The sequence below is a fragment of the Pelophylax lessonae genome, assembly GCF_965119305.1.
Source record: "Pelophylax lessonae genome assembly, chromosome: 11".
Classification (NCBI taxonomy): Eukaryota; Metazoa; Chordata; class Amphibia; order Anura; family Ranidae; genus Pelophylax; species Pelophylax lessonae.
In genome coordinates this window covers 176932918-176957546 of record NC_138778.1, presented here as the reverse complement: position 1 = coordinate 176957546, position 24629 = coordinate 176932918, and the positions used below count along the sequence as shown (strand labels likewise).

The following is a 24629-nucleotide window of genomic DNA, read 5'->3' as shown; positions in this document are numbered from 1 at the left end:
GGGCTAAAAAATATGAACTGTTACTGTACTAATGACACTGGCAGGGAAGGGGTTAACCCCAGGGGTGATAAAAGGGTAAATGTGTCCCTAGGGGGTGTTTTTTAACTGTGTGGGAAGGATGGGCTTGCTGCATGAACACAGAGACCTGTGTTCCTAAATAAGAGTATCACAAAATCCTTGTATTCATAACTGACAGAACAGTGGTCTGCCGTGTTTACAACAACAGACTGCCATTCTGTCTCCACAGGGAGCGATCGCGGGTGCCCAGCGAGGATCGCGGCCGCGGGACCCGCTAATTAGACTCGCCTGTGGTGAACGGGCACGCACATGCGCCCCCGCTAGCGGTCCCCAGGTACGTTGTAATAACATGTGACAAATTGCTACGATCGCCATTTTATTCCTCAGGGTGGCCGGTAAAAAAAAAAAAAAAATACATTATTCGGGGGTTATAAGTAATTTTCTAGCATTTAAACTTGTAAACAAAAAATGCCAGAAAAGGCTTGGTCTTTAAGTGGTTAATGTGAATCTGTGGCCAGGCTATGAACACAAATATTTTAATTTTCATACCAAGTTGACCTCTTCCTCGTGACCCTGTAAATGGTTTATAATACTGGGAACCAGAGATAGTGTCCTAAGCATATGATCACTGTAATTGGCTCTCACAGAGACAGAGCTGCCATTGAAAGCTCAGTCAGGGTGCTGGAAGGGCACAGTAAGCACACTACACTACAGCCGCCTGCACCTGCCCTGCCACGTCATATAAGCATTACAGATGTGGGGAGAGATTAAAACAAGCCCTTCCAACTTCTGTATCTATGGGCACTCGGGAGCCCATAGAGCCCACTCAAGATGTTATGCTTCTTGCAATAAAAATTATTGTACCAAAAAAAGTTCCGAAGCTTTTTTTTGTAGCTCGAATCGGGCAGGTTTGAGCGTTTTTAGTGCATTTTTTATTTTCATAGAAATTAATGGAAGCACGCCATTTGCACAATTTTCTGCTCAAATTCAAATTAAAAAAATATACAAATAGCAAAAATAATCATAAATAAATAATAAAATAAATATGTAATAATACATAAATTAACCCCTAACCTTAAAAAGAATAAATTACTATGATTAATATTAATATTAGTAATAACAAAACCCAAACAAAAAAATTACTAATATTTATAATTTGTTTATTTTGGGTTAGGGTGTTTAGATAATAATAATAAATATCTTAAGGCTGCATTCACATGTCAGCGTTTGGATCGCGGGCAGAACCGCCGCGGTTCTGCCCGCGATCCGGAGATTATTGCAAATCGCGGGACGCCTAGCGTTGCCCGTTGATTTGCAATAGACCCCCAAACGCTGAGCGATGTTGCCGCGTTTTCCGCCTGCCGAATCGCGGCAACATCGCGCAAACAAAATCGCGGGACGCAATACGCTCCAAAGAAGTACAAGAGCTTCTTTGGAGCGTATTGCGTCCCGCGATTTTGTTTGCGCGATGTTGCCGCGATTCGGCAGGCGGAAATCGCGGCAACATCGCTCAGCGTTTGGGGGTCTATTGCAAATCAACGGGCAACGCTAGGCGTCCCGCGATTTGCAATAATCTCCGGATCGCGGGCGGAACCGCGGCGGTTCTGCCCGCGATCCAAACGCTGACATGTGAATGCAGCCTAAAGAGGAAGTAAACCCTCCTCTGACACTTTCCCTATGATAAGGCTTACCTATAGGTACTGTAAATGTACCGTTTAGGAGATATTTACTTTAGGCTCCATTCACACCTGGGCGTTTTCAGCTCCAAAAACGCTCAAAAGAAACGTTTCCAAAACGCCCAACAAGTAAAACCCCATTTATTTAAATGGCCCCTGTTCACATCTGAGCGTTTTAACGCCTGAAGCAAAACGCCCAACACTCAAAAAAGTACATGAGCTTCTTTTTGGGCAGATTACAGGCGTTTTCCATTGGTCTCTAGTCAATCTAAAAACGCCTGCACAAAAAACGCCTGTAAAACGCCTGCAAAAACGCCTGAAAAAAACGCCTGAAAAAACGCCTGAAACAAAAATGCCCAGGTGTGAATGGAGCCTTAGATGCAGCCAGTGACGTCACTGGCGCATGCGCTCTGAAAGAACGGCCGCTTGTGCCGTTTCTTCAAAGACCCGTGCCGTGACTGTCGGCTCCCACGCGCGTGCGTGGAAAAGACGTCACCGCGGCTCCAGCCAATCAGATGGCCGGATGCCACGATCCCTGAAGACGGGCGACTGGACATGTCGTCCGTCATAGAGGTGAGTGGACGGCACGGCGAGGGCTCGTTCTAAGGTAAGTATTTCATAATGAGCTAGTATGCGATGCATACTAGCTCATTATGTCTTTCTCTTTCAGGTTGTAAAAAAAAAAAAAAAATATTGAACTGAGTTTACAACCTCTTTAAGCGTTAGGGGTTATTTATTACTTCGCATATTTTATGTATTATAATGTATTATTTATGATTATTGTTATTTTGCGTATTTATTTTACATGTATTTATCAGCCCCCGTTCACACTAAGGCGACCTGTGAGGCGACCTGGTCGCCTCACAGGTCGCCTCCCATAGGGAAGCTGCAGACCCGTTCTAATAGGAGCGACACAAGTCGCTCCGACTTAGAAAAAGGGTCCGGAGCTTCTTTGGGGCGACCAGGAGGCGACCGCCATAGACTTCAATGTTATGAAGTCCGTGGCGGCCGCTCCGAGGTCGCGGCGCGCTGCTCGCACCGCGACCTTGGAGTTCGCAGTGCGAAGTAGCGTCGCCCCTATGTGAACGGGGGCTTAATGTATTATTATTATTAGTAGTAGTAGTAACACCCTAAAAAAAAAATAATAATAGTAATAATAAATAAATAACCCTAACATTAAAAAAAATTAAATGAATAATAATAATAAAAAAATAAAAGCGAATGGAAAAGCTAAAAAAGTTGAAACGCCTAACAACCAATGATGCAACAGACGATAGTTTTCACTATTGGCTAATAAAAAAAAACGCCAAAGCTCAAAAACACGTAATAAACACGTGCAAATTGTGCATAAAAACGTGCAAAAAAAAAAACGCTCAAAGTTGACCTTGTAATCTCCAGTTAGTGCTCATTTACACCAGGTACAGTGGGAATGCGCTTGGCAGCCATGCCTACACAGTTCCAACACACAAGTCAAAAAGCCTTACTCCCTTTGGCCAATTCACACCACAGAGCTGTGATGTGCCAGAATCCATACATTGGCACCGTTTCCATGCAGCGCACACCAGCAGACGTAATCTGTAAACACAGTGTAAGCTGAGTGCCTTACATTTGAAGGACATTTGCTGTGAAATTTGAGGATGAATTGCCCAATAATGTCTGCTCCTACAGAGGTCAGTGAAGGATTGTTTTAAAGTTCTTTTACAATCTGTTAGGAATTTGTAAATACTCAAATCTCCGTAGGTTCAATGCAATAAGGAAGCATCGCTTTATATTTATACTATGGTTACAAAGCTCAGAGGGCAGTCACCTATATATTTATATGAAGTCACACTTGAGTGACACTACCGTGTCACATTTTTGGGGCATTTTTTTGCATGTTTTTTTTAAGCGTGTTTTTGGAGCAGTATCATTCAATTGAATGGGCCTCCCTACGCTCCAAAAATGCACTAAGGCCCCTTTCACATGGGCTGTCCAATCAGGTCGACCACATTTCCAAACTGCCATTCAGGGATACTCCCCCCCCAGCATGCACCAATCGGTGATGTCACAAGGGGGCGGTGCCATGTGATGTCACCAGGTGGCCCAGCCTCTTACCTATTTAAGAAATGTCACTTGGTTTACAATGCAGTCGGCGGGTGGCCATGCTTGAGAGCGATGCAGGATTTTAGATGTAACTTTAGTGTCTTAGAGAGAAAAACCGTTTGTTTATTGTACAGTATGATAGACTAAAATTGCAGTTTCAGGCAGCCACTTAGATTCAAAGAGTGTACTTGTTTTTCAAAGTTCACCTAACATATGTTAAACAAATGATCTATATATCTAAGGCACTAAAGTTGAAAATAAAAAAAAAAAACATACTTTATACAACAAATGACCTGAGGGATCTGAAGTAAAAATTGGAAAAAATGAAGCCTCAAGACGATTCTAAAATCAGCTTCCCCTACTAGATATGTACAAATGCATGTACAATGCAGTAAATGCACAAAACTAAATTCAGCCATAAGGAACGACTAATACATAATGTACCTGATGTCTGCAACACACCGAGGAGGAGGACTGAGCCCTGCAACGTCCGGGAGTCGGGACACTTGGAGCTCCAGGACGGTAAGGCTCCTTTCACACTATCCGTCCGTCGGACGGATTCCGTTTTTCTCAGCGGGGGATCGAGCCGCCGATCCCCCGCTGAGCAGCAGGATGACAGCTGTGTCTCCGCGCTGTGTGCGGAGACACAGCTGTCAGTTCCCCATGCATCTCTATGGGGGAAACCGGATGGGAACGGACCGTCAGTCCGTTCTCATCCGATCCGATCCGCTGGACAGATGGAAAATAGGGTTTCCATCCGTCCAGATTTGACGGATCGGATCGGGTGTCAGCAGACATGTCTCCGCTGACATCCGATCCCCCATAGAGATGCATGGGGGGACTGTTCAGATCCGCCAAAAAAACGGACAGGTGGATCTGAACGGTCTGCCTGTGTGAAAGGGGCCTTAGGGTCCTTTCACACGAACGAACCGATCAGATCCACCTGTCAGTTTTTTTTAGGTGGACCTGATCGGATCCTCCATGCATCCTTATGGTGCAGCGGATGTCAGCGGAGACATCCGATTCCGATCCGGTCCGTGAAATCCAGACGGATGGAAACCCTATTTTCCATCCGTCCAGCGGATCGGATCAGGGACCGCGCCAGACGGCGCATCATGTGAAAGGACCCTTAGACACACCGAAACACCGGCGGCTGGCTAATGCCCACGGCTCCTCCTTTGTGAAAGTGCCCAACTGGGAAGGGGAGGAGGCTTTATCCACCTCTTGCTGTGTTTCTCCAGGAGAGGCAGGGCACAGCCCGGCACGCCGGGGATGATGTAATCGGCAATCGATGCAGCCATTCTCTGCATCGATGCAGAATTGCGAGCGGTTGCATCGACTGTGTCAATTTTATTCCGGGAGATTGTATTGTTCCCAAATGAAGGTGCCCGATGCCTGGGACACCTGCAAAATGCAGAACTGTCCCAGGCAATCCGGGACAAGTGGTCAATCTGTTGGACCCTCCAATCTCTTCTATGGAGCGGCGGATGTCAGGAGACACATGTCCTCCATCCAAATTCGATCCTGTCCGCCAAAAAGAGACGGATGGTCGTTCTATTCCCCATCTATCCGGCAGATCGCCCCATAGAGGAGAGCAGGCTGTGTACGTGTTCGCTCTGCATATAGCAAAGTATCCTCGGACCTATCATCTGCCTGTTCAGCGGGGATCAGGAGATAGATCCCCCATGGAGCAAGCGGATTCCACTTAGCAGAGGCGCTCATGTCAAAAGGGCATAAATAATCTCACATACCAAATATCGGACATGAGCCAAGTGCGTTTTGCAGTGCACGTTTTTCGTGCGTTTTGTCCTGAAGAAAATGCTTGGCTAAACGCATGACTTCTACCCACATTTTGGGTGTCATTAAGAAATAATGGCACTGCTGCAAGCAAGTTGCAGGTTTGCAGAAACATTTCTGCTTGCGTTTTTGCTACACCCAAGTGTGAAAAAGGCCTAAAGCTGAACTAAATACATCAAATTAACAGTTTCCAAAAACAGTTACATTCTAGGCGTGTCATGAGTCATACCTGTGTCACAAATGCTTGTGCACTCAACCAAACTAAAAGCTATCCAATGGCTGGTGCCATAAGTGTTCGCACGTGCAGCATCATGCCAACTGCAGATTAGAGGCTACGATGGTAGCTTCCTTGGCTGTAAAGGATAGGAGGGTTGAGTTCCGCTTTGAATTCAAAAAGTGTTTACAGTAACAGCTCTAACAATTCTAAATATAAGCCAAGTGTGAGTTGACTTATTGCACTAGCGCAAAAAAGAGAATAAAAGAAAAAACACGAATCCAGTTTCACTAATGCATATAACACTATGCTAATGAAAAGAGGTGAAAATACCGAAAACCCTTTGGGTTGGTTTACTATAACTGGAGAGTGCAGAATCTGGTGCAGCTGTGCATGGTAGCCAATCAGCTTCAAACCTCAGCTTGTTCAATTAAGCTTTGACGAAAAAAAAAAAACTGGAAGCTGATTGGTTTCTATGCAGAGCTTCACCAGATTTTTGCGCTCTCCAGTTTTAGTAAATCAACCCCTTTGTGTTACTTTTCTTGTGCTCATTTACCAAAGTACTCATAGCCAGTTAAAGCAGTTGTATACTGCTGGATGTTTTTTCCCCCTGCAAAGTAAAGCCATAATGTGCTAGTATGCATTGCATACTAGCACATTATGTGAAACTTGCCTTAAAACTAAGCTGTTCCAGCGTCTCAATATTAGCGCTGCAGGGGCTCCCATCTTTACCCGTCTTGCTTTTGGGTTCACGGGCTCCAGCTCTGTGACTGGCTGGAGCTGCAATGACATCCCTCCCACCATTCGTGGAACAGGTCTCTGAGGGAACCGCATGGGTGGCTGTTCCTTCAGTGCACATGCTTAGGTGATGTCACTGGCTGCATGAAATGTAAATATCTCCTTAACGGTGCATGTTTAGGAGATTTTTACACTACCTATAGGTAAGCCTAGTAGCGGCTGGTGCTCGGTAATTTGGGTGGGGCGGCTAAACAAATGCACCCCCCCGATGGTCGGTCGGTCAGCAGGCAGGCAACACATTCCCTCCCCCGAATGACCTGCCTCCTTACCTCCTCCATGTGACTATAGAGTCACACATGTGGGTGTATACACAGTAGTAAATGAAAGCCCACCCCCTCCCTCCTCCTCTGTGCCCACTGACCAGCTAAACACAATGTGAGAAGGATATTACTTGTAGATTAATGGAGGCTTCACCTCCCTCCTATTCTAATACACAGACTGGAGGGGAGTGACAGCCTGTGACTGGAAGAAATCCACCCACACCATGATATTTCCACAAAATAATAAATATTTCATTTAAAATATATACTTGTATTCCACTGTAAAACTGATTTTCGATATTTATTTTTACTCCGTATTCCCAAGGCTGTTTTTTTTTTTTTTTGAACATGCGACCAGCAGCAGAGGACTAGAACTCCTCCTGCTTATGTTTCCCTGTAGACATACTGGGAAAGTGCTGGGTCATGTGGCAGTTGTATATCGATTAGGAAAAACTTACTTTGATTTTTTTTATTAAAATAATTACAGTGCCATCATCCGCATACAGAAATAGAAGGGACAATGTAAATTAAACCAAGTGGGCTTACAATCACTTTAAGGCTTTGAGAATTTTTACGCAACCTTTATGGATGTCAGCAGCTGGGTTAGATTAGGGAACAATCTTGGTGCCCATTTCCAAATTGGTATTGGTTTCCAAACCATTACCAAATAGGTGCCCAATTTTTTCTTTTATATTTAAAGTATACATTTCAGTTTTTTGACAGGGTCTAAGGGAAGCTTTTAGGAATCCAGAAACATTATGGGGGGGGGGGGGTGTTTGCGTCTTACCAACCCCTTTGTTACCTGAACTGCACAGGACATACCGTCCCTGGCATTACTTATGAAATATGTATGAGGGAATGCAGTTTGGGTTGGCCAGTGCATCAAGTAGGACTCACTTTTTCCAGTCCTCAGTGCAGCATGGTGGAATGATTCGGGTTGGTATAGGCAACACAGACCATTTTTTCTCAGATCCTTTCATAGAGGAGGGACACTCAGATTGGAGCACATGTGATCACTTGGTTGGCAGGGTCTCCACTTTGCCTTTTCAGCCCTGGGCAGACTCCTGGCAAAGGGCCATTCACATCACCATGATGTTTCAAAATGTTGCCTCCATCATCTCTGGGCACTGAGTCCCAATAACACTGAAGAGGCCATCACAGGAAAGTAGATTGTTCACCCCATCTCATGCTGCCTCCAGGGGGGCCCACATCAGATCAAATGGCAAAGGGCCATTTACATCACCATAAGGTTTCAGAATATTGCCTCCATCATCTCTGGGCACTGAGTCCCAATAACACTGAAGAGGCCATCACAGGAAAGTAGATCGTTCACCCCATCTCATGCTGCCTCTAGGGGGCCCCACATCAGATCAAATGGCAAAGGGCCATTTACATCACCATAAGGTTTCAGAATATTGCCTCCATCATCTCTGGGCACTGAGTCCCAGTAACACTGAAGAGGCCATCACAGGAAAGTAGATTGTTCACCCCATCTCATGCTGCCTCCAGGGGGGCCCACATCAGATCAAATGGCAAAGGGCCATTCACATCACCATAAGGTTTCAAAATGTTGCCTCCATCATCTCTAGGCACTGAGTCCCAATAACACTGAAGAGGCCATCACAGGAAAGTAGATCGTTCACCCCGTCTCATGCTGCCTCTAGGGGGCCCCACATAAGATCAAAATCTCACTTCATGGTAGAAACAGCCCTGGCTTACCATTTTCCCCCAGGGCTGCCAGGAACAGCCAGCAGGAACATGTACAAAAGCTGGAGGGAGCATAAAATACTTGCAAGACTCCCCTTCGGACACAGGGAAAATAGAAACACAGAACACGGCAAGGAAAGGAGAACAAGTCTATATAGTCAACTTTTGTTTTGTCTCAGAATATACCTATATTTATGCCAAGCATATGGCGAAAAAAAAAAAAAAAAATACCCGTTGGTCCTCCAGATATGCACTCCGCTTTGATTTTTTTTTACATTTCCTGTTTTGGGCTGATACAAAGAATTTTTTAGACTGCAAAGTTTTTTGTTGCTAAACTACAAAGTCCAACTCCGGGCACAAGAAAGAAAACTACCCTGCAACAGTTAAATGCTCATTTTTTAAGGGGTAGAAGAATAAGGTGTAATACTTACCTTATTCCTTGATCTAGAAGGGTCCCTCCAATGGTGCAACTATTCCCACAAAGCTTCCTCTCTAAGGTGCTCCTGGCTGTGGTTGCACTCCTGCCTGATCACATACAATACAGGGTTATAGCCTTGCACTGTACACAATGATGCTGCCTGACCGCCCACATGCGTTTGGGCTTATCAAAACAGATATAATAATTGCTTGCAATGGTTTATACACTATATTGTCAAAAGTATTGGGATGCCCGTCTTTTCACATTTCACATGAAATTTAATGGCATCCCAGTCTTAGTCTCTAGGATTCAATATTGAGTTGGTCCACTCTTTGCAGTTATAACAGCTTCTACTCTTCTGGGAAGGCTGTCCACAAGGTTTAGGAGTGTGTCTATGGGAATGTTTGACCATTCTTCTGGAAGCGCATTGTGAGGTCAGGCATTAATGTGAATAAGAATGGCTGGATCGCAACCTCCGCTTTTTATTCATCCCAAAAGTGTTCTATCAGGTTGAGGTCAGGACTCTGTGCAGGTCAGTCATGTCCCTCCACCCCAAACTCGCTCATTCATGTCTTTATGGACCTTGCTTTGTGCACTGGTCCAAACCATTTGGTGGAGGGGGGATTATGGTGTGGGGTTGTTTTTCAGGGGTTGGGCTTGGCCCATTAGTTGCAGTGAAGAGAACTCTTAATGCGTCAGCATACCAAGACACTTTGGACAATTTCATGCTCCCAACTTTGTTGGAACAGTTTGGGGATGGCTCCTTCCTGTTCCAACATGACTGCGCACCGGTGCACAAAGCAAGGTCCATAAATACATGGATGAGCGAGTTTGGGGTGGAAGAACTTGGCTGGCCTGCACAGAGTCCTCACCTGAACCTGACAGAACACCTTTGGGATAAATTAGAGCAGAGATTGCGAGCCAGGCCTTCTTGTCCAACAGTGTCTGACCTCACAAATGCGCTTCTGGAAGAATGGTCAAACATTCCCATAGACACACTCCTAAACCTTGTGGACAGCCTTCCCAGAAGAGTTGAAGCTGTTATAGCTGCAAAGAGTGGGCCAACTCAATATTGAACCCTACAGACTAAGACTGGGGTGCCATTAAAGTTAATGTGTGTGTAAAGGCAGGCGTCCCAATACTTTTGACAATATAGTGTATACCAGACCAAAAAGTAAGTAAATAAGAGACATTTGCGCAAGGGTTTTAAGGGTTAGTTCACCTTTACTACATTCCCCCCTCTCTGTGCTGCAGATGGAAGGACATACCCAGGTTTAGCTGTGTTCTCTACCCGTGCATGCGCAGTCTGCTCTTTTACTCTTGCAGAACACTGAGCTGTGAGAGAGAACAGGCTGAGCATGCATGGGTCGGGGCCACACATCCAGCTCTTGCTATGTCTTGTAGGACAGGCAGGGGAGGACAATGAATTGAGCAACTAAAAAAGCAAGCATTGAATGTGCATTGGATGAGTCTGGATTCTTTGTATTCCTTTTTTTTGTATGATACCAAATTTTAATAGAAATTTTGTGGAAAAAAAAGTAAGCTTTCTTTTAAAAACGGAGCACTGCATAGTAATGTGCTAAGGACATTGTAATGCTATGGGAAGTATTTGGCAAACAACAGTAAAGGTGAACTAACCCTTAAAGTACATTTTTAGTTCACTTACGGTTGATTGACTCATCATCTTGCGTTTTAAGTCTGTTCCTTGTATCTACCATTCTTTCAGTAAAATACTTTTTGCTACCATTACTATTGATTTTTCCTCCTCCTAGGTTTGAGCTCATGTCCCCTTAACCTGCCCCCTGCAGACCCCATTTATAGAGTGGACAGCAAAACCAGAGAGCTATAGTTTACTGCGTGATGTCTCCAATAAACAGATTTCAGCAACATTTGACGCGGTATAGGTACAGACAAATCGGTGTGCTACAAAAGGCATAATTCGTAATTTGTGCCTAGGCAATACAGGGCCCTATCAGTGCCAGGAGAAGGCCATCCAGTGCCCAGTGCAAAGATGCCAAACTGAACCCCCCTACCCTTAACCGGTTGCCAGCCGCCGCAAGTACATACACCTCGGCGGTCAGCCCCGGCCAGGCAAAGTGACGTACCGGTACGTCACTAGCCTGGGAGCCAATAGCTGGCGGGCGCGCTCCCACCTCGGCTCGTTCGCAGACACCTCCGTGCGTGTGACCGGCGGACCCGATGTCCGCCGGTCACTCGTGATCGTCCGCTGTGAAGGGAGAAAGGCAGGCAGCTAATGTAAACAAAGCCGCCTGTCATTCTTCCCTGTGTAAAAGCACCGATCTAACGGTCCTGCTATGTAGGACTGTTGATCTGTGCTGTTACACACTCAGCCACATCCCTGCACAGTAAAGCCCCGTACACACGTACCGAATGTCGGCCGAACGATCGGCCGTCTTTTGTCCGGTGCTGTCCTGTCGGTTGAAAAGTGCAAAAGACTGCACACAAATTTTGTCGGCCAACAACAGCCGACTGCAGAAGTGATGTCATGTGATGGTTAACTTTCCGTGTGTTTTTTCTTCTCTGAGCATGCCCAGTCTTGCTCATCTGCTGTTTGTCGGCCGAATTCTGTACTGACTGAGGAACAATCGGCCGTTCTGGTGTTGGCCAACAAAAATTTTAAAGCCTGCACACCAGATTCTGTTCGGCCGAAAAGTCGCAGTCGGTTGTCGGAAGCATCATACCAATAAGCCGACAATCGGCCGATCAGTCGGTGGCCGAATATTTACGGCCGACAATCGCTACGCGTGTACGGGCCTTAAGAAGCACGCCCCTAGGGACACACATAGTCTCTGCATCTCTAATAAAGTTAACCCCTTCCCTGCCAGTGTCATTTTTACAGCAACAGTGCATATGTATAGCACTGATTACTGTAGTAATGTCACTGGTACCCCCAAAAGTGTCAAAAATGTCAGTTAAGGGTCTGATCTGTCCGCCGCAATGTCGCAGTCCCGCAAAAAAAAAAAAAATTGCAGATCGCCGCCATTACGCGTTAAAAAAAAACAACAAAAATGACAAAAATCTTTCCCTTAAGTTAGTAAACGCAATAACTTTTGCGCAAACCAATCAAAATACGCTTATTGTGATTTTTTTTTACCAAACATAAGTAGCAGAAAACAAACTGGCCAAAAATTAAAAAAAATTTAGATTTTTACATTTTTTTTTGGGGAATTTCATATAAAAAAAATGTGAAAAATAGTTATTTTTGCAAAATTGTCGCTATTTTTTGATTATAGCGCATGATCAAAAAATCGCACAGGTGATCAAATACCACCAAAAGAAAAAAAGGACGTCAAATTTGTTTAGGTACAGCGTCACACCACTGCGCAATTGTCCGTTAAAGTCACGCAGTGCCGAATCGCAAAATACCCCCTGGTCAGAAAGGGGGTAAAATCTTCCGGGGCTTACTTGTTTGGAAAAAATCTTCCGGGGCTTAAGTGGTTTAGGCTAGGGTCAGGGCGTCCAGATCTCTGCAATAAACCATTGCACCCAGGGCAACTGCCATGATGTTCAACCACACTGCAGAGTGCATGAGCATCATGGAAAATGAAGTTCCAAAACATCTGGGGTGTCAAGGTTCGCAATCACTGTCCTAGACCCACAGATGTGTTATTTAACGCTCACAGCTGGGACAGTTGTGATCAACAGCAGACTACGGTGACATCACAGACAGCTGAGAGACTTCTGTATGTCTAGTAAAAAAAAACGGACACACCCAAAGTCTACTGAGGATATGGCATAATACAGAACATCAAAACAAACCTATCAAGCTAGCAAATCTCATTAAAGCAGCATACTTCAGCCGAGTCTATGAATCACAATGAATAACTAGAGGGTTGTCTTCTGCTAACCTGTACTGGTCAAAAACATTTACCTGGTCCACAGGCAACAATTTCTTTTTACAGCATGGTAAAAGAGAAAGTCCAGAGAAGGGCAACTAAACTAATTAGGGGATTGGAGAACCTTAATTATGAAGAGCGTCTGCAATCGCTTGATTTATTCTCCCTGGAGAAGAGACGCCTGAGAGGGGACATGATAGCAATTTATAAATATCTCAATGGGGATCTCAGCTTAGAAAAAAAGCTGTTCAGTCGAAGGGATTGCATGAGGACTCGAGGGCATACAATGCGATTAGAGGAGAAGCGTTTTAACCTCAGGCAACATGGGGGGTTCTTTACTGTTAGGGCTACAAGATTGTGGAATTCTCTACCACAAGAGGTGGCTTCTGCGGGAAGTATGGTGGCTTTCAAAAGACTCTTAGACGTACATCTCAAGGATCAGAACATTCAGGGGTATGAGAGATGATTACAGCCACACACACCTACACAGGTTGAACTGGATGGACTATTGTCTTTATTCAACCTCACCTACTATGTAACTATGTAACTATGGTGCAGCATGGTGTAAGGCTTATAGCTAGAAGCTGTAACCTAAAATTATTGGGTCAATCCCCACCAGAGTCACCATCTACATACATTTTTTAAAGTGCTTTTGCTCAGATCTTCTACCACAGTCCAAAAAAACATACTGGTAGGTGAACTGGCTAATCATAAGAATGGCAAGAGTGTGCAGTTGTACATAATACTTTGTTTTGGGCATTAGGATTGAAGCTCCTCTAGGGCGGGGACTAATGTGGTTAGGTATGTACTCTGAAGAACACTGGGCAATGTATCTGCATTTCGGAACTACAGAAAATAATAAACATTACCATATGTGTAGTCACAACTCTGAACATGGTGCATAAAACCTAAAGTTTAGTTGAATGTCCTGTAGCTTCTGCAAATGATAGAGTGTGTCTGTAGATGAGATTCAAGTTGCAATGACTTCAGAAAGTCAGGAAATCCTTTAATGACTCATGCTTGGATGATGTCACGCTGGTCAACTGATAGGCAGATTTCTTGAAGTGATGCAATAACCACTTCCTCTATGTACATTGCTAGGCATTGGAGGCTATACTGGAGAGTAAACATTGGTGTATATAAAATAAAATGACAGACATTTTAAACAATTAAAACTCCCCAAAAATGTATATTCTGTATTTAACACATCATAGTGAGCATTGTGTACCCAATCGTGTTTGAGGGATGCAAAAAAAAAAAAAAAACATTTCTAAAAAGGTCCTTGTGAAATTGGAACACTCCTATCTATTCAAAGTATACAAACAGCCAAAAAATTTTTGAATGAGCTTTGGATAGGGTAGGGACTGGTTAGTTCGTTTTTTTTTCTCTTTTGTTTCCCATTGGAAAATTTCCCTTCAATTCCTGTTCTGGATTTGGTTCATGAAGAGAAATTCTCTCCTCTGGACAGTTGTCACCAGAACAGATCTCACCAATGGAAGATTTCTAGTGACAGTCGTCACCTGGACAAGTTAATTTAGTAATTTTTCACAAACAGACTAACGTTACCACAAAAACTAAAAAAAGGAGCAAAAATAAAAAATGTATATTTTTTTCATACCTAAAAGGAGAAGTACAGCCAAAGCTTGTTTGGCTGTACTTCTCCTACTTCTCCTGTGGATCACAGGAGTGCTGTTCCTTCTGCACTCCTGTGACCCATTTTCAGCTGACAGCGGGATGAAGCCCGCTGTCAGGCTGATGTCACAGAGCTAGTCCAGGCTTAAGAAAGATCACGACCATATAGTCGGGATCCGCTCACATGCCTGGAGAGGCACCCAGCTCAGCCTCTCAGGGTGATTGGGTGGCCAAGCAGGCCAAATGTAAGTATTGAAACAAAGGAAGCAAAAATATGTCCGCAAGACAGAACAGAAAAAAAAAAATAGCAAATAAAAAAAAAAGATAATAATATAGCGTATACAATTGCAAAACAATTCATATTGTAATTAGATGTTAATAAAAAATGGCCTTTCCTTTTCAATCTGCAGCTCTGCAATTCTCTGTAAAGTGCAATGCAATATGGCTACCTGCAGGAGTACAGAACGCCCCCCAGAAACATCATTTCTTGCTTGTTTGATTGGCTCACTGATTTTTCTCAGAAGTCTACACTAAGCTACAAGTCAGATTTCTGGCATCCCCTGCAACAAAAATGTCATTTTGGGTAAGATACTCCCAACAGGAACACATCTAAAGGGATGCAGGGAGATCACCCAGAGGGGAATGTTTTTTTCTCAACAAAAGTGGAGGCAATCTTTAAATTAAGTTCTATTATGGGGGAGCGGTACGTTCATATATAAAAATTAAAAAAAAAGGAGAAATGAAGAGGAAATGTAAGTGTGCAAAATATATAAAATCACTGGAGTTCAGCTTTAAAATGGGAGTAAACTCCCATGGACAATTTTTACCTATATACTGTAAATATGAAAAAAACTTTCCGCACTATCCCTGTGTATAAACCACCTATTACTCAACTCTACTATATACTATAGCAGGGGTGGGGAACCCCCCCCCCCCCCCCGTGCCGCTCAAAAAGCTTCAAAAAGGGTGGACCCGGGGCGCAGAGCAGTGCGCCCCGGATCCACCCATTTGTGTGACAATAGCAAATGAAAATTTGCTATTGTCACATGAATCCTCCTCCTGGCCAATCAGGAAGCAGGTCCGAGACCCGCTTCCTGATTGGCCGAAAGGCGAACTCATGCCATTGGTCGAGGAGGAGGCAGGAGGACTCGAGGAGAAGCCGCCGCTGCAGGTAAGTGCACTAGCTTTCTGCATGCTGTGGTCAGTCTGCATTGAAAAGGGGGCACGCTGTGGTCAGTCTGCATTGAAAGGGGGCACGCTGTGGTCAGTCTGCATTGAAAGGGGGCACGCTGTGGTCAGTCTGCATTGAAAGGGGGCACGCTGTGGTCAGTCTGCATTGAAAGGGGGCACACTATACCTTGATTACTGAAGGCCCCTTTCACACTTTTGTGTCAGCGTTTTTTGCCGCAAAGCAATGCCTATTACATTTATGCATACATTTTATACGGCCCCCGAATGATGTTACAAAAATCCAAATGGCCCTTGGCAGAAAAAAGGTTCCCCACCCCTGTACTATAGGAAGCAGCCAGCACCACTATGCATCCAACCACCTGTACAAAATGCAATAAATCTATGTTGTCACAAAAAAGCTGAAACAGTGTAAAAATTATCTATATATAATACATTTACGTGAGTCCTCCTTTCCTTTAAATATATATACAGTTCATTATTAAATGATTCAATGTCTGTGAAAAAAAGTGCAGTACCATACACCAGAAACTCTTCAGTGCCGGTTCACATTGGTGCGATGCAGGAACCCTGCGCATCACACCCGACTCGCAGGCAGTGCACACTGCCATATGCGAATTGCTGGGGGTATCAATACAAGGTTAACAATAACCCCAGATCAGTTTGCATATCGCAGTGCAAACTGTCAGTTCCGACCGGAATCGGATCGCATAGGTGTGAACACCCATACGAGCTGATTCTGGTGCAGACCAATAAAAAAAAAAAAAAAGGTCCTTTGCGACTTTGGTCCGAATGCGATGCAAACTCAGGCATACAATCTGCATGGCAGAATTTGCATCGCACAGACATCGCATGTGATTTGCACACATTGTCACATGCGATGTCTTGACATCGCATATGTGTGAACCGGCACTCAGTTGTTGCCTCTGACCACCACAGTGCCCTTCACGGAACATTGAATCATTTATTGATGGGTTATAGACTTATTTAAAAGAAAACATGGACACACGTAAATTTATTATATATATAGATGCTTTTTACACTGTTTTCAGATATTTATTTATGCACTATAAATTTTAATGCACTTTTTCGAAGGAGAACGCTGCACTTTTTTGTCACTATATAGCTTTTTACCTATAGGTAAGCCTATAGTGAGGCTTACCTATAGGTACAATAAATATCTCCTAAGCCTCCAACTTGTGAAGCAGCCAGTGACGTCACTGGCGCATGCGCTCTGAAGCTACGGCATTCAGTCCTGTTCCTCCAGAGCTGTGCTGTAAATAGCGGCTCCCGTGCGCATGCACAGGAGTGACATCACCACGGCTCATGCAAAAGGACCGGAGTCTGCCAACCCGGAAGGAAGACCGGGTGACAATAGAAGCTCTGTCAGCAGTGACAATGTATTGCTGGAAGGCTTAATTTTAAGGAAAGTTTCACATATTGCGCTAGTATGCAATGCATACTAGCACATTATGACTTTGCCTTGCTGGTTTAAAAAAAAAAAAAGAAAAATGGTGGTTTACTACCACTTTAAAGGCGGTCACACACATTACAATCTGGTTGTAAAATCTCTATCCAGCCTCAGATCTACCATTGATTATGGAGTGCACGTGCCAGCGTTTGGGCAGACAGATTGTACAACCAGTCTAAGGTTTTGGGTTTGTGTCACTGTCCCTAAATCTGCACACTTAAGTGACTAACCTGTAATATGGCACCCCCAGATTTAGATAATCTTTACAGGTAAGTAAATGAGCTGACAACTTGGCGACTCAGCAGGAAACAACAATCTTTATTATCTTCTATAAAAGCGGTGTGCAGACCAGCATACGAAAGTGCTAACCAGGGCTTTTTTTTCAGCTGGAACTTGGTGGAACTCAGTTCTACCACCTCTGGCTCAGGCCCTCTGCTCCCGGCTCACCCATATCACTTGTAAACCCAGAAGTCTGGCTTGTGTGTTTACAAGTGACAGCTGGTCTCCCAATGGCTCCCACAGATACGATCTCCTGAGCGGCTCTTACTAAGTGCAGGATGGGGATAAGGGGGATGCAGGTGCCGTGCCGATGCCAACACCCCCACTGGATAATCTCCCTGAACTGAGAGAGTCGGAGCCACCTACAGTGTGGTCGTGGTTGAGATCCTGCACCTATTTTCTGAGAAAAAAAAAGCCCTGGTGCTAACGCATTTCAGCCCACAAGGGTCTTGCATCATAGCTCAGGTAATCTTTAATCCACGGTTTTTAGAGGGTTACAAGGAATGTTCCTCATTACACTAGAGCTGATCATGTGAGCATCAAACCCAGAACCCTCCCCACCTAACACTCATTTTGAAAAAAGAGCCAAAAAAAATAAAAAATCAACAAGTGATTTGGATTGGTCAATCAGAATGTATGCAAGGAATCACAGCTATATTCCTTGCAAAGTATAAAGCTAAACTACAAAGGATTATCCTCCCTCCACCCACACCACTAAGGTTCACTTTCATTTTACATCATCATTCAAGCAAGCACATTGGTGCATTGGATAAAACCTAAAAACTGGCACTAGAAAACAAAAAATAATGAATAAAAAGTCTGATATAGAAAGCACAAACCCCTAATTGTAACTAAAAGAGGACCTTTAGTCTTAAGAGTCTTTTTAGCACTTTTTGTTTTAGGTGGAGCCCAGTTGACAGCTCTTGGCTTCTTGCTTGTCTTGAATACTTCCAACAGTATTTTTTTTTGCATAGAAATCTGGATTTTTAAATACTCCTGCCAACCTACTCTATAATAGAATACCCATGAAGGAGAGAGAGGGACCCCCTCCTAATGGGTGCAAACAACTTTAGATCTTACCAACAGAGTCACTGAGAGGTACGGGGACCTGCCAGTTGGTTTACGGCTACCAAAAAACTGAAAAATTAATTTTTGATGGACTGGTCTTTAAAGCTTTGTAGGTACTGATGCTTTTCAAGCAACTACTACATGCCATGCTATTTATTAATTCCATGGGCATTTTGCTAAAGTCCACCAAAGATGCAACAAGTAGTAGTCTTTCCAACACACCACACCCACAATGCAAAGGTGGGGGCCGCTGTCAGAATACAATGTTCCGGCGAGGGGAATTTGTGTGGATGGGGGAAGCGGTTAAGTTGGCTCTAGATGGATCCAAATTCGTCATATTCAGCAGGGAAAAAAAACTCTGGTCAATCAGCGGCTGCAGACCAGTGTAGAGTCCCGCTGTCTGAATACAATGCAACAGGAGGGAGGATTCCTCTATCCACCTTACTTATGTGAATAGGGTTTTTTTTTTCCCCCTTCATCCTGCTGGCTGAACAAAAAAAAAATTTAAAAAAAAATCTAATAAAAAAGAAAATTTTTCTATGGGCAGCTTTAGTTATGTTTTTTTTCAGCCCACTGCCTAATATGATATGTTCACCCTTAGGAGCATGTTACACCTATATTTAGACTGTAGTATGCTCCTATGCACCCACCTCCATTGCTACATTGTTGCTCTGTGACAGCACGCAGGGAATCTGCTCCCCCCACCCACTGTCACTTTTTGAAAATTGGGCGGCTGTACAAGGCTGACACAGCAATGTCATTCATTTACAGGGATCTGTGGATGAACTACAAGTACCGTTTTCCACCATGGGATACAGACTTTGAAAATAGTTTGAAAGCCCTGCAAGCCCGCTGCTCAGCACACTTGTAGTTCATGCGTTTTTCCCCTAGCTTTGTACCTGAAACCTTGTATGGGAAAACAGGCACAATGCTAGAGGAAGACTGTGAAAGAGCCTGATCTGCTGATTGCGGGTGCAATACTCTGCAGACTCCAGAAAAAAAAAAAATAAATAAAAAAAAAGTATAAATGCACATATTTTTACCTGTAAAAAAAAAAATGGAAACCCCATTTTCCATCCGTCTGGCGGATCGGATGAGAATGGACAGACGATCCATTCCCATCCGATTCCCCCATAGAGAAGAATGGGGACCTGACAGCTGTGTCTCCGTACACAGCGCGGAGACACAGCTGTCATCCGCCTGCTCAGCGGGGGATTGGCGGATCGATCCCCCGCTAAGAAAAATTGAGTCCGTCTGACGGACTCCGTGTGTGAAAGGGGCCTTAAACGGAAAAAAAAAAAAACTAACCATCTATGGTCAGCCTTAAGCCTGGTACACAGGGGCCGAATGTTGGGCGACATCAGCGGGTTCAATGAAAACCAGCTGTGTGTATGGCAGCCGGTCTGACAGAAGCTGGCTATTCGACAGGCTTCTGTTGGGACGAGCATCCTGAAAAATCAGCGCTCCTAGCCAATGGGTGGGGGGGGTGCGGTCAGAACACATTAGCCCAGCAAGGGAGATCGCTGTACTAACATCATATTGTTAGTGCAGTGGCTCTAATCTGAGCTATCAGTCTTTTTCTGTTCAACCCAGCGGGTACTGTATGTACTATGCTTTAGTAGGCCCTGCTGACTCTCTCGTGAACAAACTGTGCAGCCCCGCATGGGATCAAACGCCCATAATATACTTAGTAAACAGAGACTCCCCAGTCCCTTATTGCAATGTTTCTCAACTTCAGTCCTCAAGTACCCCCAACAGGTCATGTTTTGTGGATTTCCCTCAGATGAAATGCCTGTGGTAATTACTAAGGCAGTGAAACTGATCAATCACCATTTCAAAATAACGGAAAGCCTGAAAAAATGACCTGTTGGGGGTACGCGAGGACTGGAGTTGAGAAACATTGCCTTATTGGTATGAAGCTCAGAATATGGCTTCCTTTACTCATGGCAAAAATTATTTCATTCTAAAGATCTTTTTATTTCTTGACTCAAAACCTGTTATTTGTTAATGGCCCATTGATTCCCAGAAATGTGGGATTTGTAATGACGAAAAGAAAGCCTTGGGACATGATGCCTTTGGGAAATCTTTTTCCAGTGGCTCTGAATGGTTATAGTATCTGCGCTATTCTAATAAATCCACAAAGTCTATATAGAAAGTATAACTGCCCCATCTTTGTACACCTACATAGTTCCATTACTAAGATTGTATACTGCACGGCTGTTCCGTGTGACTCACAGGTCTAATGTGTGCGTTCTATTTCCCCATGTACGATTCGAATTACAACATCAGTTCACGAAGCAGGATAACGATCTTTGGTTTGTTTTCTTATAAAGTAACATTAATGTTTTAACCTTCGTCCAATGAGATTTGAAAGTTAGTCACATGGCCAAAAAAAAGATCTTTATCTTTGCGATATCCTTGTCAACTGAGCCTATAGACAGAACTACATGAACATCGGGTTCAGTTATAATACTTACAGAATCAATGTATTTCTTCATATACAAAATGGGAGAACTGTATGATGAAGTCATACAACAAATCATTTACGTCTCTAGACAATCCTACTACTCTTGACAGCCATTCCTGAACTAAATTTCAATCAAAATGCCCCCATTTTACTATTTCTGCCTAAATAACCATACATAGCTAGGGCATATAGGTGCCTCAGTAAAAGTCACATGGTTTGTTGTGCCTAAAGTGACCCCCACCCATTGGAGTATGTCCTTACCAGCACTACGTTGAATCTCTCCTCCAGCTCTCCCGAACTTGGTCTTGGAAGTTTAGAAGTGGATCCATCTTTCGCCTTTGGTGGGGTAGTCCCTGTTGGCGGTTGTGTCTTTGATTCCCGGGTCTGGAACATTTCCAGGGTTCCCGCTGCGTTCCCCATGATCCAGGCAGCTCCTCGTTTCCACGGTCCTAAATCCAGGCTTAATGCTTTAAAGTAGAACGTGAGACAGAGAGGGAAATAAAAAACCGGCAGACTATGGAATCAGAACAATGTATCAGTAAAGTTTGATGGAAACACGCCCAACTTCCGATTACGTCTTGGAGATCAACATCACACGCTACCGCAAAAGCCACGGTGTACACGCAAAAAGGAAGGTGTGGCCATATATAATTTGCAGGTCTGAGATAAAACGATTTAGCAGTGGCAGAAGAAACGTCTCCAACCGTCCCTTCTCCTTTTTACCTTTGAGATGAGTTTCTCCTTGATGACTTACTCCGCAGTTCCCCGATTCACTTCTCATCCGCTTGCAGCAGAAAAAAGTGTGTTTCGCAGCTGACCTTGCAATGGACATTAGCTGCAAACTTGCTAAGATACAAAACCACAAATGCAAAAAGGAAGTTAGGTTTCAAAATCGGATGGTAGATGGTGTGTGGAGGAGGGGGTTCGTACTGTGCGGAAACAAAGACTTCTAAATACAAAACGTATCAACCGTCTAAACTGACAGCCACCAAAACAGGGGGACCCAGCATATTAACCGCATGTGGCACGCTGGTGTTGTTTGAGAGGTGGAGGATGACAGAACGGCAAGGTGCATTGAATGAAACCAGATACCATGACAGGTTATAAGATCCCCGGCTCTTCTATGTGCAGGATCTGTTAACCCTCACAACGCACTTTTGCGGAGTAGGAAAGGTGCCTACTACTCTTCAGAAGCACAGTCTGGCTCACTCAATACCAATACTATATTTTTAAAGCATTGCTAAACCTACAAACAAAAATACACACTACTGTGCTAAAGTTTTAGGCAGGTGTGAAAAAAAAGCTGTAAATGAAGAATTTCAGAAACAGAAGTATTAATAGTTTATTATTATCAATTATCAAAATGGAAAGTAAGGGCTCTTTTACACGGTCCGCCTCCGTAGGCGGATCCGTGCTGCTCAGCGGGGATCCATCCGCCGATCCCCGCTGAGCCGGCAGATGACAGCTCCGTCTCCGCTTGCAGAGCGGAGAGGGAGGTGTCACAGCTCCCGCTGCTCTCTATGGGGGATCGGATGAAAGCGGACTGCCTGTCCGCTCTCATCCGATCCCTGAACGGATGGAAAAATAGGGTTTCCATCCGTCCAGATTTCACAGACAGGATCGGATACGGATGGCAGCGGGTGTCAGCGGAGGTGTCCCCCATAGAGCTGCATGGAGGATCCGATCAGATCCACCTAAAAAACTGACAGGCGGATCTGATCGGATCGCCCGTGTGAAAGAGCCTTAAATGAACAGAAGAGAAATCCAAATCAAAATTTGGTGTGACCACTAGGGATGCACGGATACCATTTTTTTTTTTTTACGAGTGCGAGTATCAGCAGTTTTTTTTTTTTTTAAGTACTCACCATCACCAATTACCGATACCTACCGTGAGGCTAAGTTCACATGTTAGCGTAGCGGACCGCGGGCAGAATCTGCGCAAACAAAATCGCAGGTCGCATGATGCCCAAAAAAGGTACAAGAGCTTCATGCGACGCGGATTTTGTTTGCGCGATGTTACCGCGATTCGGCAGGCGGAAATCGCTGCCACATCGCACAGCGTTTGGGGTGCCATTGCAAATCAACGGCAACGCACAGGCGTCCCGCGATTTGCAATGATTTCCGGATCGTGGACAGAATCGCGGTGATTATGCCCGCGGTCCGCTACGCTAACATGTGAACGTAGCCTAACTGCTTTGTTTACACTTCAGCTGTCAGCAATAGCAACAAAGCATTGAAAAGTTATTTACAATAAAAAAAAATAAATGTTCTTTTTTTTGCACTTTTTTCAATGTGAAACGTGTAAATATACATTAAGGGTCCTTTCACACGAACGATCCGATCAGATCCGCCTGTCAGTTTTTTAGGCGGATCTGATCGGATGCTCCATGCACCCCTATGGGGCAACGGATGTCAGCGGAGACATCTCCGCTGACACCTGCTGCCATCCGCATCCGATCCTGTCCGTGAAATCCGGACGGATGGAAACCCTATTTTCCATCCATCCAGGGGATCGGAACGGATGGGCGGTCCGCTCTCATCCGATTCCCCATAGAGGACAGCGGGGCTCTGACAGCTCCCTCTCCCCACACAGTGCGGAGCTGTCATCCGCCTGCTCAGCGGGGATTGGCAGATTGATCCCCGCTGAGCAGAAAAGGGTCCGCAACGGACTGTGTGAAAGGAGCGTTAAGTTGTAAAAATATTAAAGAAAACAAAAAAAAACCCTTTTAGTTAAGTTTATAAAATAGAAGTGAACAAAAAAAAAAAAAATCAGCAGGGCCCGAGCCCACCCTTTTTTTTAGCCTATTAGAGCCTCTGGCTCTAATCACATGGCTAAAAAAAAAAAAAAAAAGCCCCATTGAAGTCCATGCGTCCGGCGCCCCGCATGTAGATTAGGGGGCTGGACGCATGGATGGGGGGGCGGCTCCCCTGCGTCCCCAATGCACCAACCCCCACTGCTTCCTGGGGGAATTATTCCCATGCCCCACGTCCCGTGGACTCCCAGATTTCTATTCCAGCTGGTAGAAACTTCAGAGCCCACATCATACCAGCATGGCTACCACACAGCCAGCCATTCCTAACAGAATAGCAGCATATCACCCTATACTGCACACTGACGAGAACACTTGATCTTAACCAAAAGGCTGTGAAGGGATTTCTTGGACAGGTGGTATGGAAAGTGTGGTATTCCCATTTAAGGAGTTCCCCTCTGTTCTTATTCCAGCAGCAACTCCAAATGTAGATTCCCCCCTACCTTTCATTCACAGGGACAATGGTAACCAGGACAAAGGGAGAATGACTTACTCCAACGGGGGGAGGGGGCAAACAGCAATAAAAAACTAACAGGGGTTCTAAAAACACCCTGAACAGTCAAATAGACTTATTCTCTTTAAAAATAAATGTATATATACACTGAATCGATATATATAGACTGAGTTTAAAATTAAATTGGGTTGGGTTTATCCCAGACCCTAAGCTGGATACACACTATACAACTTTTGTCGTTCGATTTCCTTAAAGGCCCGTACACACGTGCAGATTGTCGGCCGAAAAGATTCGGCCGCCGAACGATCGGCAGATTTTCGGCTTGTTAGTATGATGCTTCCGACAGCGCACTTTCGGCCGAACAGAATCTGTCGTGCAAGCATTAAAATTTTTGTATGCCGACACCAGAACGGCTGATTGTTCTCCAGTCAGT

At 44.5% G+C, this 24629-nt stretch overlaps 1 protein-coding gene across 1 annotated transcript in view; it reads right to left on the bottom strand.

Moving 5' to 3' along the window:
- Positions 1 to 21774, bottom strand: part of FMNL1 (formin like 1) — a 121290-nt gene extending 99516 nt beyond the window's left edge. The window contains exon 1 of the mRNA XM_082271785.1: positions 21194 to 21774. Within this exon, the coding sequence (XP_082127911.1) occupies positions 21194 to 21352 (159 nt within the window). The 5' untranslated portion in view covers positions 21353 to 21774. The remainder of the gene's footprint in view (positions 1 to 21193) is intronic.
- Between the last annotated feature and the right edge of the window lie 2855 nt (positions 21775 to 24629).